At 36.3% G+C, this 14,174-nt stretch overlaps 2 protein-coding genes across 4 annotated transcripts in view; both read left to right on the top strand.

Moving 5' to 3' along the window:
• Positions 1-20: 20 nt before the first annotated feature.
• dus2 (dihydrouridine synthase 2) lies at positions 21-10,838 on the top strand. Of its 2 annotated transcripts, none has more exons than XM_068723039.1 (16): positions 21-111; positions 958-1,116; positions 1,322-1,367; positions 1,469-1,560; positions 1,656-1,699; positions 1,901-1,961; positions 2,531-2,578; positions 2,654-2,719; positions 3,207-3,277; positions 3,738-3,824; positions 5,740-5,908; positions 6,260-6,381; positions 6,469-6,609; positions 7,349-7,436; positions 7,577-7,650; positions 10,069-10,838. In XM_068723039.1, exons 2-16 carry the CDS (start codon positions 994-996, stop codon positions 10,346-10,348), a joined length of 1,512 nt encoding a protein of 503 aa, XP_068579140.1. In that variant the 5' UTR covers positions 21-111; positions 958-993; the 3' UTR covers positions 10,349-10,838. The 2 variants fall into 2 exon arrangements, with proteins under 2 accessions (XP_068579140.1, XP_068579139.1); XM_068723038.1 differs by having other exon boundaries at positions 25-111; positions 979-1,116.
• A 1,345-nt stretch (positions 10,839-12,183) lies between these two features.
• Positions 12,184-14,174, top strand: part of LOC137881185 (nuclear factor of activated T-cells, cytoplasmic 3-like) — a 14,343-nt gene continuing 12,352 nt past the window's right edge. The window contains exon 1 of one of the 2 annotated variants that reach the window (XM_068722986.1): positions 12,184-12,559. In XM_068722986.1, the coding sequence (XP_068579087.1) occupies positions 12,484-12,559 (76 nt within the window). In that variant the 5' untranslated portion in view covers positions 12,184-12,483. Of the gene's footprint in view, positions 12,566-14,174 lie in introns of both variants that reach the window. The other variant, XM_068722985.1, reaches the window with a different exon arrangement.

Genomic DNA, 14,174 nt, shown 5'->3' with positions numbered 1-14,174 from the left:
ACATGATCGTGATCTATGACGCGGTGGTGACGTAGGAGACCAAACAGGAAGTAGAAGCAGCACGCTCGGTGTTTCTTCCCCCACGTTACAGCTGCTGTTACATAAATGCCGGTGAGTTCATTGAATGTGAAGTTATACTTTATACAGATACACATCTGAATAAGCAGACGCCTGTGAAGCATATTAATTCATCCTTTAGCTCACATTGTGTTCAAACAGCAGCTAGCTACAATGTTAGCAATAGCATAACCAGACTCCGTTCGCTAAACTCTCATTTTAAAGTTTACTTGTTTGTCGGTTTGTTAACAGACGTGAACGAGTGTAAATATGTTCAGTTTAATAATCTGTAGCGCTCTGCTGTTACTCCGGCATACTTTTACATCGTTTATTGTCATTAAAAAGTCAATAATTTGTTCATTAATGTTCGGTTTTAACCGCTGGAGAGAGACTGATTAATCCTCCGACCTGTAGGAGGAACGTAAGCTAGAAATGGAGCCGGTACTAAAAGTTACTGTTATATTTGTTACATTGCGTTTGCCGAATGAAATATTAATCAACATAATTCAGGTTTAAAGTTTGTGGTTTTTAGTTGTCGGCTGTTCAATTTGTTCTTTGGGTAAAAACCTGAACCTCCTTAAATCAGCTGGTTTCTGAGCGGAGTCTGGTGAGAAAACGAGGCTTCGATGTCTAACTATTATTATTATTATTATTATTATTATTATAATATATTATTATATAATATATTATTATTATAACAATAATTGTAATATAATAATATTATATAATATATTATATAATTATATATATATATATATATATATATATATATATATATATATATATATATATATATTATGACCACGATTGTAGTCAAAAATAAATAATATAAACATGAATCAAGAACAGTAGATGGATGTCTAACAATAATAATAATAATATGAATGTTATATATTATAGTCGTGTCCGGGTCGTTCACAGGACCTCTGAGCCTCCATGATGGCAGCAGGCCGGCTGAGCTTCAGGAACATCACCGCTCTGGCCCCGATGGTCCGGGTCGGGACTCTGCCCATGAGGCTGCTGGCTCTGGACTACGGAGCGGACGTGGTTTACTGTGAGGTGAGGAGGGAATACATCTGAAGAATAAGATCCCATACGTCTTTATTGAGTCATACTTTGTTGAAACAAAGAGCTGGTGCCTCATGCATAGATGTGCTTTAATATCTGGAGTCACGACGTCATCGTAGTGACTCTGTTTGTCAGACGTGGTCTTCTGCTGTCGCTGTTTGTCTGAGTGCTGTAAACTCTTCTCGTCTGTTTTCAGGAGTTGATCGACATCAAAATGGCCAAATGTCACCGAGTGGTGAACGGTGAGTCTGTCTTCACTTCAGCAGCGCTGGAAGGACGTCCGTAGATCCTGTGTTTCAGCGCGGTGAGAGAAATAAAGGTTCTTGTCGTCGTGTGTTTCCAGAGGTGCTGCAGACGGTGGATTTTGTGGCGCCGGACGAGCGAGTGATGTTCAGGACCTGTGAGAGGGAGAAGGACCGAGTCGTCTTCCAGATGGTGAGACGGAACACATTCGTCCTTGATGTGTGGAGCGTTCTCAGTCCGAGCCGTGACTTCACTTCTTCTTCTTCTTCTTCTTCTTTATTTTTTAGGGAACTGCTGACCCGGACAGAGCGCTGGTCGTGGCCCGGCTAGTGTGAGTCCACAGCTCCGTCTCTGGACCTTAAACGCACCTCATCTGTTTTAAAGCTTCTCATGTCCTTCTTCAGAAACGGCATCACCGATGTGTTTTAACTGAACACTATCTGGCCCAGCTCAGCTAAAAACACAGATTCAGTTGATTGGAATCCATTTTTGTTTCCCATGATGCATTGCTGAACCTTTCCCCGTCCTGTAGGGAGCAGGATGTGGCCGCTATTGACGTGAATATGGGCTGTCCCAAAGAATACTCCACGAAGGTGAGTCCTCTGTCGGTAAACCAGCCGCCTGCAGCTCTGAGCTCTGACCTGTTGACCTGCTGATCAGTTGACCTGTTGACTTGTTGACTTGTTGACCTGCTGACTTGTTGACCTGCTGACCTGTTGACTTGTTAACCTGTTGACCTGCTGACATGTTGACCTGTTAACTTGTTGACCTGCTGACTTGTTGACCTGCTGACCTGCTGACCTGTTGACCTGTTGACTTGCTGACCTGTTGACCTGTTGACTTGTTGACCTGCTGACCTGTTAACCTGCTGACTTGTTGACCTGTTGACTTGCTGATCAGTTGACCTGTTAACTTGTTGACCTGTTGACCTGTTAACTTGTTGACCTGTTGACTTGCTGACCTGCTGACTTGCTGACCTGCTGACTTGTTGACCTGCTGACTTGTTGACTTGTTGACCTGTTAACTTGTTGACCTGCTGACTTGCTGACTTGTTGACCTGTTGACCTGTTGATCTGCTGACTTGTTGACCTGTTGACCTGCTGACTTGTTGACCTGCTGACTTGTTGACCTGCAGACCTGTTGACTTGTTGACTTGTTGCAGGGCGGGATGGGAGCTGCTCTTCTGTCAGATCCAGACCTGATCGAGGCGGTGCGTACGTCAGCCGGACTCTCTCCCACATTAATTCAGTGTTAGTCAGTCGGTTACTTCCTCTTTTATCCGTAGATCCTGAAGAAGCTCGTCACAGGAGTTTCTGTACCGGTCACGTGTAAAATCAGAATCCTGCCTTCGGTAAGATGTGAAAAACGTTCTTATCAGTTTATGATCGTTTCTGTTTAAATATATCAGATAAATACGCTACCATTGACAAGTTATGATTGAGCTGTTGGATCGATGTTTTTCGTCCTTCCTTCAATAATAACTATTCTTCTCTATTGTGAAGTCTGAAGAACAGCTTCGATAAAGTTAATTCCAGCTTGTTCTAGGCTGCTTTTATTGTGAAACTCTGAAACAGGAAGCTGTTCCTCTTTAAATCTAAGCTTCCTGTTTCTTCTACCAGCTGATTTCTTCTCGTTCATCTGTAGCTCAGAGGATCGTTGTCTCTTTCTGTTGAACCATTGAACAGATTTATTGAGATGTTCCGTTATGTTATATTTCATATTGTTCCATGTCCTGTAACTGGTTCCATGTTCTTCACTGGTTCCATGTTCTTCACTGGTTCCATGTTCTTCATTGGTTCCATGTTCTTCACTGGGTTCATGTTCTTCTCTGGTTCCAGTTGGAGGAGACGGTCCGTCTGGTCCAGAGGATCGAGAAGACGGGCGTCGCTGCCGTCGCCGTTCACGGCAGGTAAACTAAATACAGACGACATGAAATATGACTTTAAATTATATTTTACACTTTGTCAATATTTGGTCTTTTCTCGTATCCACGTTTGACATGTTTTGAATATTATTTCAACATCTTTATATGGCTTTTAATAATAATAATAATAATAATAATAATACATTTTATTTGTACAGCACTTCACATGGTAAAGACAGAACCAGTAAAAGTAATAACAATATAAACAAAGCAGATAAATTACATTATAACAGTAAACAAATAAACAAAAACATCATTTACTATCATCACAGGTTAAAAGCAGGTGGAGTAAAGTTTTGTAGTAAATATATATATATAGCTTTGTGTATTTTATTTCGTGGCTCATTGTGCGGCTCTTCATGTTATAACTAATGATTGATTGCATCTTGTTCCTGATTGGCTGCTTCCTTTGGTGCGTTCACTGACCGGTTGATGTGGTGTTCAGGTTGAAGGAGGAGCGTCCTCGCCACCCGCTGCACCTCGATTACATTCAGGCCGTCGCTCGTTCGGTTTCCATCCCCGTCATCGCCAAGTAAGCTTCAACAGCTCCTCGTCCTTCTGGCTCCAACAGACGCAGAACTGTGGTTTCAGTTTGTTAAACAGGGCAGTGAACGCAACTAGCAGAGACTTGAGGTCAGATTGGGACAGAAAATAATCCAACAGGGAAGCATTCATCACCTTTATCTGTACAACTCAACAAAATACATTCATGTTTTCAAAAACCTGATTGTTGTATTTACAGTAAAAAGTACATTATGTACCTCTGAGATGGAGTAGAGTATAAAGTACCTCTGAGATGGAGTAGAGTATGAAGTACCTCTGAGATGGAGTAGAGTATGAAGTACCTCTGAGATGGAGTAGAGTATAAAGTACCTCTGAGATGGAGTAGAGTATGACGTACCTCTGAGATGGAGTAGAGTATGACGTACCTCTGAGATGGAGTAGAGTATGAAGTACCTCTGAGATGGAGTAGAGTATGACGTACCTCTGAGATGGAGTAGAGTATGACGTACCTCTGAGATGGAGTAGAGTATGACGTACCTCTGAGATGGAGTAGAGTATGACGTACCTCTGAGATGGAGTAGAGTATGACGTACCTCTGAGATGGAGTAGAGTATAAAGTACCTCTGAGATGGAGTAGAGTATAAAGTACCTCTGAGATGGAGTAGAGTATGACGTACCTCTGAGATGGAGTAGAGTATGACGAACCTCTGAGATGGAGTAGAGTATGACGTACCTCTGAGATGGAGTAGAGTATGAAGTACCTCTGAGATGGAGTAGAGTATGACGTACCTCTGAGATGGAGTAGAGTATGAAGTACCTCTGAGATGGAGTAGAGTATAAAGTACCTCTGAGATGGAGTAGAGTATGACGTACCTCTGAGATGGAGTAGAGTATAAAGTACCTCTGAGATGGAGTAGAGTATAAAGTACCTCTGAGATGGAGTAGAGTATGAAGTACCTCTGAGATGGAGTAGAGTATGACGTACCTCTGAGATGGAGTAGAGTATGAAGTACCTCTGAGGTAGAGTATAAAGTACCTCTGAGATGGAGTAGAGTATGAAGTACCTCTGAGATGGAGTAGAGTATGAAGTACCTCTGAGGTAGAGTATGAAGTACCTCTGAGATGGAGTAGAGTATGAAGTACCTCTGAGGTAGAGTATGAAGTACCTCTGAGATGGAGTAGAGTATGAAGTACCTCTGAGATGGAGTAGAGTATAAAGTACCTCTGAGATGGAGTAGAGTATGACGTACCTCTGAGATGGAGTAGAGTATGAAGTACCTCTGAGGTAGAGTATGAAGTACCTCTGAGATGGAGTAGAGTATGACGTACCTCTGAGATGGAGTAGAGTATGAAGTACCTCTGAGGTAGAGTATAAAGTACCTCTGAGATGGAGTAGAGTATGAAGTACCTCTGAGATGGAGTAGAGTATGAAGTACCTCTGAGGTAGAGTATGAAGTACCTCTGAGATGGAGTAGAGTATGAAGTACCTCTGAGATGGAGTAGAGTATGACGTACCTCTGAGATGGAGTAGAGTATGAAGTACCTCTGAGGTAGAGTATGAAGTACCTCTGAGATGGAGTAGAGTATGAAGTACCTCTGAGATGGAGTAGAGTATGACGTACCTCTGAGATGGAGTAGAGTATAAAGTACCTCTGAGATGGAGTAGAGTATAAAGTACCTCTGAGATGGAGTAGAGTATGACGTACCTCTGAGATGGAGTAGAGTATGAAGTACCTCTGAGATGGAGTAGAGTATGACGTACCTCTGAGATGGAGTAGAGTATGAAGTACCTCTGAGATGGAGTAGAGTATGACGTACCTCTGAGATGGAGTAGAGTATGAAGTACCTCTGAGATGGAGTAGAGTATGACGTACCTCTGAGATGGAGTAGAGTATGAAGTACCTCTGAGATGGAGTAGAGTATGACGTACCTCTGTCTCTCAGTGGAGGGTCTCTGGATCTGGTGAAGACCAACGTGGACATCGAGGACTTCAGGAACTCGACTGGAGCCTCGTCGGTCATGTTGGCTCGAGCCGCCATGTGGAACGCTTCAGTGTTCAGAGACCAGGGACCACTTCCTCTGGAGACCGTCATGGAGGACTACCTCAAACACGTGAGAACAACTGATTGAGAGATGTTGGTCTTTCTGTCTTCCATAACTCGTCTTCTTTCACACTAGAGGAAAGAAAACATTTATTTTATTACTTTGTCTGTTTACGTCTGTAGATTTCTACTAAATTCACCATAAATTACCATCACATAATACCTCATTTGCATATTTAAACATAACATTTCAGAGAACTTGAGATACAATAAATGCTCATCTTAATGTGAGTGATGAAGTGGAGAAGTTTCTTGGTGATATCTATCAGTTAAGTATATATTTTTACCATATTCCCTTCTATAGTCTCCTCTGAAGTGTAACCTTCTTACTCTACTACTTTCTTCTTCTGTGGTTTCGTAGGCGATCCGGTACAACAACCACGCCTTCAACACTAAGTACTGTCTGTGTCAGATGCTGAGAGAGAAGGTGGAGTCTCCTCTGGGGAAGCAGGTGCAGGCGGCTCAGACCAGCGCGGAGCTCAGGTGCGCCCACCGGTTATTGTTTTATTTATTGAAATGACTCGTGGTGGTTCTGAGCGTTGGGTCGGTGACGTCGTGTGTTTTTTGCAGCGAGGCGTTGGGGCTGCAGGAGTTCTACCAGCAGACCCAGGACCAGCTGCAGGCCAAGAGGGACGCCCTGCAGACCAGCAGCCAGCCGGAGACGCTGGTGATGGACGGAGACGTCACCACCATGGCCGTCAGGTTTGAGCGGTGAGTCACTGAACCTCAACGAGAGGTCAGTCTGTTTGATCTGTAGGACTACAAGGTAACACGTAGAGCTACAAGGTAACACGTAGAGCTACAAGGTAACACGTAGGACTACAAGGTAACACGTAGGACTACAAGGTAACACGTAGGACTACAAGGTAACACATAGAGCTACAAGGTAACACGTAGAGCTTCAAGGTAACACGTAGGACTACAAGGTAACACGTAGAGCTACAACGTAACACGTAGGACTACAAGGTAACACGTAGGACTACAAGGGAACACGTAGGACTACAAGGGAACACGTAGGACTACAAGGGAACACGTAGAGCTACAAGGTAACACGTAGGACTACAAGGTAACACGTAGGACTACAAGGTAACACATAGAGCTACAAGGTAACACGTAGAGCTTCAAGGTAACACGTAGGACTACAAGGTAACACGTAGAGCTACAAGGGAACACGTAGGACTACAAGGTAACACGTAGGACTACAAGGGAACACGTAGGACTACAAGGGAACACGTAGGACTACAAGGTAACACGTAGGACTACAAGGGAACACGTAGGACTACAAGGGAACACGTAGGACTACAAGGGAACACGTAGGACTACAAGATCACACGTAGGACTACAAGGTCACTTGTTTTTTCTTCTTCTCCTTCTGCTGCATCTTCATCTTCTCCTTGTTCTCCTTTGTCTTCTTCTTGAACATGTGGTGATCTGGTGTTTGTGGTTCCAGGAGGGAGTATCCTCCTCACATCACTCCTAAGATGTTCCTGCTGGAGTGGAGTCGAAAGGAGAAGGTGGAGCAGCCGCTCTATGAGATGGTGAGAGTCTGTTGGACCAATAAGATGACTACGTGTGTGATGAACATTTCATCAACATATGATCTTTGTGAACCACCATATTCATGATGTTTGATTGTACACATTTGAAGTTTAAATGTTTACTGTTTTGTGTTTTTCAGGCGCAGCGTTCTCAGGATCGATCGTTTCAGTCCACTGTCACTGTGGAGGGGAAGAGATACAGATCTAGTCTGTGGTCAGGACACTCACTCACTCACTCACTCACTCACTCACTCTCAAACATACTTTATTTAGTTTAATTAACACATTTTATTTAGTTTAATTAACACATTTTATTTAGCTTCATTAACACATTTTATTTAGTTTAATTAACACATTTTATTTAGTTTAATTAACACATTTTATTTAGTATAATTAACACATTTTATTTAGTTTAATTAACACATTTTATTTAGTTTCATTAACACATTTTATTTAGTTTAATTAACACATTTTATTTAGTTTAATTAACACATTTTATTGAGTTTAATTAACACATTTTATTTAGTTTCATTAACACATTTTATTTAGTTTCATTAACACATTTTATTTAGTTTAATTAACACATTTTATTTAGTTTAATTAACACATTTTATTTAGTTTAATTAACACATTTTATTTAGCTTCATTAACACATTTTATTTAGTTTCATTAACACATTTTATTGAGTTTAATTAACACATTTTATTGAGTTTAATTAACACATTTTATTTAGTTTCATTAACACATTTTATTTAGTTTAATTAACACATTTTATTTAGTTTAATTAACACATTTTATTTAGCTTCATTAACACATTTTATTTAGTTTAATTAACACATTTTATTTAGTTTAATTAACACATTTTATTTAGTTTCATTAACACATTTTATTTAGTTTCATTAACACATTTTATTTAGTTTTATTAACACATTTTATTTAGTTTAATTAACACATTTTATTTAGTTTCATTAACACATTTTATTTAGTTTCATTAACACACTTTATTTAGTTTAATTAACACACTTTATTTAGTTTAATTAACACATTTTATTTAGTTTAATTAACACATTTTATTTAGTTTAATTAACACATTTTATTTAGTTTCATTAACACATTTTATTTAGTTTCATTAACACATTTTATTTAGTTTCATTAACACATTTTATTTAGTTTCATTAACACATTTTATTTAGTTTCATTAACACATTTTATTTAGTTTAATTAACACATTTTATTTAGTTTCATTAACACATTTTATTTAGTTTCATTAACACATTTTATTTAGCTTCATTAACACCATTTAGTTTAATTAACACATTTTATTTAGTTTCATTAACACATTATTTAGTTTCATTAACACATTTTATTTAGTTTCATTAACACATTTTATTTAGTTTCATTAACACATTTTATTTAGTTTCATTAACACATTTTATTTAGTTTAATTAACACATTTTATTTAGTTTCATTAACACATTTTATTTAGTTTTATTAATACATTTTATTTAGTTTCATTAACACATTTTATTTAGTTTCATTAACACATTTTATTTAGTTTCATTAACACATTTTATTTAGTTTCATTAACACATTTTATTTAGTTTCATTAACACATTTTATTTAGTTTCATTAACACATTTTATTTAGTTTTATTAACACATTTTATTTAGTTTAATTAACACATTTTATTTAGTTTCATTAACACATTTTATTTAGTTTCATTAACACATTTTATTTAGTTTAATTAACACACTTTATTTAGTTTAATTAACACATTTTATTTAGTTTAATTAACACATTTTATTTAGTTTAATTAACACATTTTATTTAGTTTAATTAACACATTTTATTTAGTTTAATTAACACATTTTATTTAGTTTCATTAACACATTTTATTTAGTTTAATTAACACATTTTATTTAGTTTCATTAACACATTTTATTTAGTTTCATTAACACATTTTATTTAGTTTCATTAACACATTTTATTTAGTTTCATTAACACATTTTATTTAGTTTCATTAACACATTTTATTTAGTTTCATTAACACATTTTATTTAGTTTCATTAACACATTTTATTTAGTTTCATTAACACATTTTATTTAGTTTTATTAACACATTTTATTTAGTTTCATTAACACATTTTATTTAGTTTCATTAACACATTTTATTTAGTTTAATTAACACACTTTATTTAGTTTAATTAACACATTTTATTTAGTTTTATTAACACATTTTATTTAGTTTAATTAACACATTTTATTTAGTTTCATTAACACATTTTATTTAGTTTCATTAACACATTTTATTTAGTTTCATTAACACATTTTATTTAGTTTCATTAACACATTTTATTTAGTTTAATTAACACACTTTATTTAGTTTAATTAACACATTTTATTTAGTTTCATTAACACATTTTATTTAGTTTCATTAACACATTTTATTTAGTTTCATTAACACATTTTATTTAGTTTCATTAACACATTTTATTTAGTTTCATTAACACATTTTATTTAGTTTCATTAACACATTTTATTTAGTTTCATTAACACATTTTATTTAGTTTCATTAACACATTTTATTTAGTTTCAGGCCTTTCGTGCTGAATGATCTCGTCTTTTTTTTCAGGGAGAAGTCAAAGAAATTCGCAGAGCAAGCGGCCGCCGTCGTCTGTCTGCGAGTCCTCGGGATACCGGAGGGTCGCATCGGCGAGGAAGACTCCGGCCTGGTCTGCAAGAGGAAGAGGGAGGGGGAGGGGAAGCCGAACGGCATCGAAGAGGAAGAGGAAGAGGAAGAGGGGAGCAACAAACGTCACGTGTTCGAGACCCGACAGGAGACGGACGACCAGAAGACAAAGAGCGTCGGCGTGGAGAACGGTGAGCGTCACAAACAAACGATGACGTCATGAGGAGTCAGAAGACGTTTGTGAACAAATCAACAGCTTCTTTATTTTACATTGTTTGTTTCTCTGCATCAAAAAGATTCTCTTTAAGTTTAGATTATTGGGTCGGTCATACAATGGTTATACATTATATATATATATATGTATATGTATATATGTATATGTTTATCTTTTTATTTTAAACCTGTAGCTGAAGAGGTTCAGATGTTCAGCCACTAGGGGGCAGAGCTGAACCTTCATATTCACGATGTATCATTTTATATTCCTGAATGACACTCGGTGCCTTATGGAACTTTTTAACATCCTGATTAACGGATTGAGTTTTGTTTCATTCGTCGTCGTTCAGCTGAGGACGGTTCCCCATGAAGAACCTGAAGGTTCCCCATGAAGAACCTGAAGGTTCCCCATGAAGAACCTGAAGGTCTCATGTTAGTTTATTTCTTTGTTTTCTGAAAGTCTCAACTGAAAACTATTAAAAACACATGAACGACACAAACACAGGGATGGATTTCTTTATTATGACGTGTTATTTATTGTTATTATTCATGCAGTAGTGGAATGTAACTAAGTACTTTAACTGGAGTAAATTTGAGCTACTTTACTTCATTCTTTTCTTTTGATGCTACTTTTTATTCTGCTCTACTTTTATCTGACAGCTTTAGTTACTTTACAATCAACATGTTTATAGAATACTATGTTTAGTTATAAATACGTTTATACAAGTACAGCTGAAACAATGACTTGTTTTATAATAATAATAATGAGATTCATGTTTAATATTAATAATGTTAAAGTATTGTCACAGTGTGGTATTTGTACTTGTACTGTGACATAGTATTTCCACAGTGTGGTATTAGTACTTGTACTACACTAAAGGATGTAAATACTTCCTCGTCGCTCCTCTAATGATTAAAAAGTCCTGAATTGAACCTGAGAGATGTTGACGCCCAGCTACTGACGTCATCACCGGGCTGGCTAATGGTGCCTTCACGGGCACTGGGAAATTTGAGTGTTACTCTGACACCATGTTTGTCTCAAAATAAACAAAAATAAAAGCTTAAAAGTTAATGCGCTACATTTATTATTAGGTTAATATTTTGTAGCCATATTTAAAACATCTTGTTGCAAACTGACGAGTCAAAACAAATGATTTAACATCTGATGAACTTTAGACTATTTTAAATTAGAAAAACAATAATTCAGTCATTAAATTAATATATAAATGAATTATAAAAATGTCTCACGTCTCCTGCTTTAACATACAGGTTACCACATTTACTATAGTTTACATTTATATAACTCAAGTAGAATGTTAATACTTTTAATTTAATGTCCTTAAAGTGATTTAATAGCAAAGTCAATGAGCTCTTTTAAATCTATCAATATATGAATTCATATTAGTAAAACAAAAAACTACAAAAAGTAAAATGTACTACACCATACAAACAGTGTTGAAGAAAATGTCTAGTTATATAAAATATATATAAATACAAAACAAGACAAAATGTTAAATGGAATTTCCAATATGCAAATTATATAATTTATTTTAAATGTAAAATTTGACACAAGTGGGAAATTGTTATTTTGAGATTACATTTTTCATTTTAATTTAGTTCATTAAATGCTTCTGTATATTTTGCAGTCGCTATTTTTATATTTAATATATATATATATATATATATATATATATTTATTTATTTATAATGATATTATTATTATATTTAATTTATATTTAATATATATATATTTTATATTTCTCTTTATATCATTTCCTTACGTTGCTGGAAGTGGTAACGTAATGATTTTTAACGAGGAGACCATGAACGCATCACAGAGATCAACCTGGAGGAGAGTAAAAAAAACCTCTCTAACCAGAAACCACCGAAGAAGAACAAGTTTACACAACAATGGGACTTTTTCCGGTTTTCACACTTCGGAGTACGAGACTTTATTTATTGATCGAGTCGATTACCGGTTAACAACTTTTAATCGAGGAGGGAACCTGTTGTAAATTAGTCGACGTGTTTTATTGTTGTTGTCGGAGTTCTGATGGAAGTGAGTGAGACGGGTCACTTTTAACGGACAGACAGGTCGTTTTAGCGGCTGTCTCTCTGAGGACGCGCTGCGTGTCTTCCGGTTCAATGTCCTCAGTAAACTACGCGGAGGAGCTGGACTTCAGGCTCGTCTTCGAGGAGGACGCCAGACGGACGGCGGCAGGTACGGGTCAGTTCATTTAGCGACGTTAGTTAGTAAATTTGTCAACACGAAGAATTAAAGTTAGCGGGAACTAGCGAGCGTTACACCAGAAGTTATGCACGTGTGGCCTTCAAAGTAATGCACACAGTATGCGAACAGATCCGGAAACATAATTTAATATTAGATAAGTAACATGTTTTATATGATATTTCTTCTTCTTTTTTTTAAAAGGCTGACTTTACATTATTTAATGGACTATTTATTTTACTGTCCAACTTAATTCATATAACTTTAAAGTTTTATATTTTATGTTATATTTAATTGTATCTCTTCTAACTTGCACTATTTTATATTTAAGTAAAGTAATTATGAGTGAAAACTCTTAATAAATAGCATAAATCTTGATACATGTATTTTGTATATTTGTGTCTTTGACCCTAGTAACAATAATGTGTTCTTAATATGTATTATTATACTGCTTAAAGTTAGATGTTATTAAAACAAGTCAGCCATCTCATCACCTGGACCTGAATTGTGATATAATATAAAGTAATGTTATATGTTTGTATCAGATGTGTAGAAGAGAACACTTTCCCTGTTGGGTTGTATGAGCACAGGCTTTTACTTTGAAAACCGGAAGTTGTGCTGTCAGACTTTAGTGGATGTGACACCTCCAGCTGTCTGCTGTTAAATTTAGTTGTTTTTATAAATAAACCAGTGAAAGCTGCAGAGAGTCTTTACATTGATTATCGTTATTGATCAGCTATCGCGGTGAACAATTATATTTTATAAACCTTCATATTATAGGAAGTTAAATTATATTAAATATTAGTTATTGTGTAGTCCTAACCATTAATTATATTACTGTCCATAAATCTCACAATTATGTTTGATTAATTGATTCGTTGTTTGTTCATAAATTGGCAGAAAATTGGGGGGAAAAGCCCAAGATGTCCTCATCAAATGTCTTTTTGTGTTCTCAACTCAAATATATGTAATTTACTGTCACAGAGGAGGAAAAATATTCACGTTTAAGAAACTAGAATGACTCAAACTATTAACCGATTATCAGAATCGGGCCAATTCATTTGATAGTTAACAACTAATCAATTAATCGCTGCAGCTTTACTCACTATAGTCTGTTATTCACTTTGATTATTTCATTTCTTATGATGTGTATTGTATGTTTTTTAGTTAATTTACCAATTATTTGATTCATAAAATGTCTGAAAAAAAGAGATCACGTTTTCTCCAACGAACCAAAACTGTGAAAAGTTGTTAATAAATAAATGTTTTTGGTCAATTAACCGATTAATCATTAACATACTTTATCAAGCAGCAACACTTAGCGTCTACAGTCACGCTAGCAGCTCTGTGCTTTAGCACTGTGGTGTTTTTCTGAGCTAAATGCTAACATGCTAACGTTTAGCTGATGTAAAGTTTACAACGTTCACCATCTTAGCTCAGCATGTTAGCATGCTAACGTTAGCGAATTAGCAGTAATCTGAAGTTCCAGTTTGTTAACAGGAACTTCACTGGTTCCTCACTGGTTCCTCTCTGGTTCCACTCTGGTTCCTCTCTGGTTCCACTCTGGTTCCTCTCTGGTTCCTCACTGGTTCCTCACTGGTTGCCCTCT

Source organism: Cebidichthys violaceus, unplaced genomic scaffold (genome assembly GCF_023349555.1).
Source record: "Cebidichthys violaceus isolate CVI_PGR_0920_01 unplaced genomic scaffold, fCebVio1.0.p SCAF_3, whole genome shotgun sequence".
In the NCBI taxonomy this organism is placed as follows: domain Eukaryota; kingdom Metazoa; phylum Chordata; class Actinopteri; order Perciformes; family Stichaeidae; genus Cebidichthys; species Cebidichthys violaceus.
The sequence above is the reverse complement of the archived record's forward strand: the minus strand, read 5'-3'. Positions and strand labels throughout refer to the sequence as shown.

Bases quoted from the DNA above. Each gene is read 5' to 3' on its own strand.
- dus2 (XM_068723039.1), top strand. From the start codon at position 994: ATGATGGCAGCAGGCCGGCTGAGCTTCAGGAACATCACCGCTCTGGCC. The intron at 1,561-1,655 runs GTGAGACGGAAC...TTTATTTTTTAG, and splicing joins ACCGAGTCGTCTTCCAGATG to GGAACTGCTGACCCGGACAG. The intron at 6,610-7,348 runs GTGAGTCACTGA...TTGTGGTTCCAG, and splicing joins ATGGCCGTCAGGTTTGAGCG to GAGGGAGTATCCTCCTCACA.